Source organism: Fonticula alba, assembly GCF_000388065.1.
Source record: "Fonticula alba strain ATCC 38817 unplaced genomic scaffold supercont2.8, whole genome shotgun sequence".
NCBI lineage: Eukaryota > Rotosphaerida > Fonticulaceae > Fonticula > Fonticula alba.
Window position 1 is genome coordinate 288,293 of NW_009242978.1, and position 3,891 is coordinate 292,183.

Sequence of the window (3,891 nt, forward strand, 5' to 3'; positions counted from 1 at the left end):
CCCTTTGTGCCCCACTCCCGCGCCCCCCACAGAGAGAGACGCCCCCGAGTTACCATGGTGCCCGCACTTGCGACGAGGGGAACGCCGGCGTGAATGAAGCAGCGCGCAATCGGGTGTCTATGATCGCGCACTTTGCACAAGGACACGCGCAAGGGGGGGGGGGGGGGAGTAGCAGACGTGGGGGGGAGGACCGGCAGCAACAAAGCAACGGCGCCGACCGGAGGGGGAGAGGGAGGGAGGGAGCTCGCCCGCGGGCACCACGGCAGCCTACCCCCCTGCCCGGCGGGCGGAGCGCCGGACCCCGGCGCGGGAGAGTTCCGCCCGCTCGGCGGCCAGCTCCCGGGCCTCAAACTGCTCCTGGGCTCGGCGTAGGCGGTCCCGGTCGACCGTATGCACGTAGTAGCTGACCCCGGAGTTGGTCCACGACACCCCATCCCGGCGGTGGTAGTCGAAGGTCTGGATGCGGAAGATGGCCGCCGGGTCGTGGATCATGCGCCCGGAGATGTCAATCGTGTCGTCGCACTCGCCGCCCAGCGGCAAGGACGATGAGGATGATGACACCGAGGACGCCGATGCCGATGCCGCCGCCGCCGCCGCCGCCGTCGGGCCGAGGCTGTCGTCCGACTCGGTGGAGCCCGGCCGCGAGGCGGTGCCGGCGCGCGCGCCCCGGGGCCCGCCCCCGGCCTCGGCCCGACGCAAGCGCCGGTACGAGTCGGAGAAGGGCTGGAAGGACACCACGCGAGCCCCATCGCGCAGGGACAGGAACTGGTCCAGCAGGCCGAGGTTGGTCGGCGGGTCGAAAACCTTGTTGTTGACATACACCAGGTCCGCCTCGGCCACGGCCTGGGCCGATTCCGCCGACAGGAGGAAGTCCCCCTCCACCAGGCGGAACCGGCCGACCAGCTTGCGGAAGTGCGCGCACCGGGCGCGCAGCTCGCGCTCCAAGCCCCGGGCATATGCCGCCGGCCGGGGCATGCGCTCGATGCCGAAGCTCCGACACAGGCGCAAGGCCGCCACCATGAACACCACGTTGCCCAGCCCGGAGCCCAGGTCCACAAAGCGCCGGAGCCGCAAGGGGCCCAGGTCGCCGCCGGGCGCCGGGGTGGCCGGGTCGCCCCCCCCCGGGCCGCCGGGCCTCGATGCCTGGGCGTCCGCCAGGCCCACCGGCGCCGCATGGCGCAAAATGTCCAGCACCAATGCCGGCAAGGTCTCGCCATAGACATCCGGGCTGAAGCCCTCATACTGGTTGAGGGAGCTCGGGTCGTCCACCACCCGGGAGTAGGACTGCCGCCAAATGTGCACGGCGGTGGTGTAGGACATGGGCGTCCGGCCGGGCTGGTAGAGGCCGGCACACAGGCGCCGGCGCATGGCGGCATTGAATTCCCCGGCCAGCAGGCGGAGGGCCTCGGCATCGCGCGCCATGGCCGCATGCTCGACCCGCGCGCGCCAGCCATCGGAAAAGTCGGCCGCCGCCGGGTCGGCCACGAGCTGCCCGGGACAGGCATCCGGCCCCGGGCCCGGGGCCGCCAGCTGGTCGTACTTCTCCGGCAGGTCGGTCGAAAGGACCAGCAGTGTCTGGGCCAGATCCACCAGCGGGTCGTAGTCGTTCGTGTGCCGGGTGAGCCGCTCGCACGAGGCCACCGACGGCAGATCCAGCGCACTGGGGGTGGCTCCGCCGGGGCCGCCGCCGCCGCCGCGTGTGGCCAGAAGTGCCAACCGCTGGACGAGCGTCAAGTCCACCAGCAGGTAGGGCTCGGCGCTGCCATCCGGCAGAAGAAGCTCCACCCGGATTGGAGCCTGCCCGCCCAGGAGCGCGGCCATGTGCCGGCCGGCGGCCTCCGGGTCGGTGAGCACGTCGGCAAAGCCCGGGCCCGCCTGGGCCAGCGACGTGCGCACCAGCGCCAGGGTGGTCTCCTCGCTCGAGAGGAACCCCTCGCGGAGGGGCCCCACCGGGTGCGCGGGGCAGGTGTGGGGCCCGGCCACCGGCACAGCCGGCCTGCTCAGCGCAGGGTCCGGGGTTGGGGGGGCCTGGGTGGCTTTGGCGGCACTTGACCGGTCGAACACGCGCATCGTCCCCGAGATCGGGGCATTGGAGCCCGCGACGGGCAAGTGCGTGGTGACGACTGCCGTGGTGACCGTCTCCTTGGGTTGGCTGCTGCCTGGGAGCTCGTCCGACGCCGGGGGCGAGTAATTCACCGCAAAGGAGGAGAGGTCCGGGACGGGGGCCCCCTCGCGGGGGGCCGGGTGCTGGGACCCGGGCGACTGCAAGGACGGCGGGCTTCTCGGCTGCTGGAGCTCGAGGGGCGAGCTCCACTGGGTCTGAAAGTGTGGCGACGGGCTGCGCCGGCCTGGTGACGCCGGCGCCGGCGAGATGCCGCGTCGCTGGCGGACAGGAGGCGAGGGGCTCCGTCGCCGGCGGACAGGAGGCGAGGGGCTGCGTCGCCGGCGAGAAACCGGCGAGGGGCTGCGACTTCGCCTTGCTGGAGATAGGAGGTCCAAATGGCGGTGATCCTGTGGGCGATCGCGCCGGCGGTCCGGCGGGTAGCCTGGCCGGTAGGTCCTCCGATGGTCACGGTCACGGCTGCTGTCATCATCGCGGCCTCGCCTGTGATCGTAGTCCTGGAAGCGCTGGCGACCACTGTGGCTGCTGCTGTGACCGTCGCTGTAACTTCCGCTGTGATCACCGCTGTAACTTGCGCTGTGACCGCCGCTGTGACCGCCGCTGTGACCGCCGCTGTGGCTGCCATTGTGGCTCGGGCGGCGACCACGCTCATGGTGTCGATCGAAGTTACGATCGGAGTCACGATCGAAGTTGCGATCAAAGTCACGATCGAAGTTGCGATCAAAGTCACGATCGAAGTTGCGATCAAAGTCACGATCGAAGTCGCGGGCCCGGGCCCGGTCCTGCTGGCGGCCATGACTATGGTCGCCCCCCGGCTCCTGGAGGCGACTGTGCTCGATGTCCCGGAGTCGGTGATGCTCAGGTCCCGGAGAACGGGCATGCCATGAGCCCTGGGGACGATCGCGCTCGCGGCCGGGAGGACGCTCGCCATCGGGAGGGCCATCCCCATGGCGTCCTCGAGACCGTGGCGGCGACCGGGAGCGCCACCGCCGCCGCCGATGGGAGGCCACCGATGAGAGAGACGAGGAGAAAGGGGAGGAGGAGCCGGAAAAGGGGCCCGCAGGGGACGACCCATCACGGTGACGCCGCTCGGGATCCCTCGGCCTGGGAGCCGGACGCCAGCCGAGCCGATCATTCACCGGAGGCGGGTGATCGGGGCGCGGCGGCCCGGGCCGAGGGGGGTGCCCATGCCGGCGCTCCATCGGCAATAAGGAGGAGGAGGGGGGGGGAGGGGGGGGGGGGGGGGAGCCGCGACTACACGCAGGCGCGCGCGGATCTCACCCAGAAGTCAAGAAAGTAAGGAGAAACAGGAGCGGAGCGGGGGAGAGGAGTGGGCTGCCCCCGGAGGCGCGCCCAGCCTCCGGGGAGGGGCGCTCCCCCTTTTGGGCTACGCATCGCGGGGGTGCCTTGGGGAGGGCGGGCAGGGGGGGGGGGGGAAGGGGGGCATGCGCAGACTCGCGCAAACGGGGGAAGTCCCGTCGGGCTCGGGGACCCTCGGTCCCGCGCCAGCCGGAGCACGCCCGCGGTGACTTCCAGCGGGCAGCCGGCCCGGCGCGAGGGATCTCCATCGTCCTCCCTCTCTCGGTCGCCGCCCCCCCTGCCAGCGAGGTGCGACGGGCGTTGCCTCCTCGTGGCATGGCGCCCTGTTCGCCCGGGGACCGCGTCCCCGGCCTAGGGGGTCGCCGTAGAGCGCGCGATCTCGCGCGCGCGCGCGCGCGCGCCCGGAGGCCCCGCTCTCCCCTCCCGTGTGTTAGACGCCAGCCGGGGCG

General features: G+C 72.1%; 1 protein-coding gene across 1 annotated transcript; it reads right to left on the reverse strand.

The window, feature by feature from the left end:
- Positions 1-267: 267 nt before the first annotated feature.
- On the reverse strand, positions 268-3,324 carry H696_04738 (hypothetical protein; the record flags this gene model as incomplete). The annotated part of the gene is made up of 1 exon (XM_009498601.1): positions 268-3,324. One exon carries the CDS (start codon positions 3,322-3,324, stop codon positions 268-270), a length of 3,057 nt encoding a protein of 1,018 aa, XP_009496876.1.
- Between the last annotated feature and the right edge of the window lie 567 nt (positions 3,325-3,891).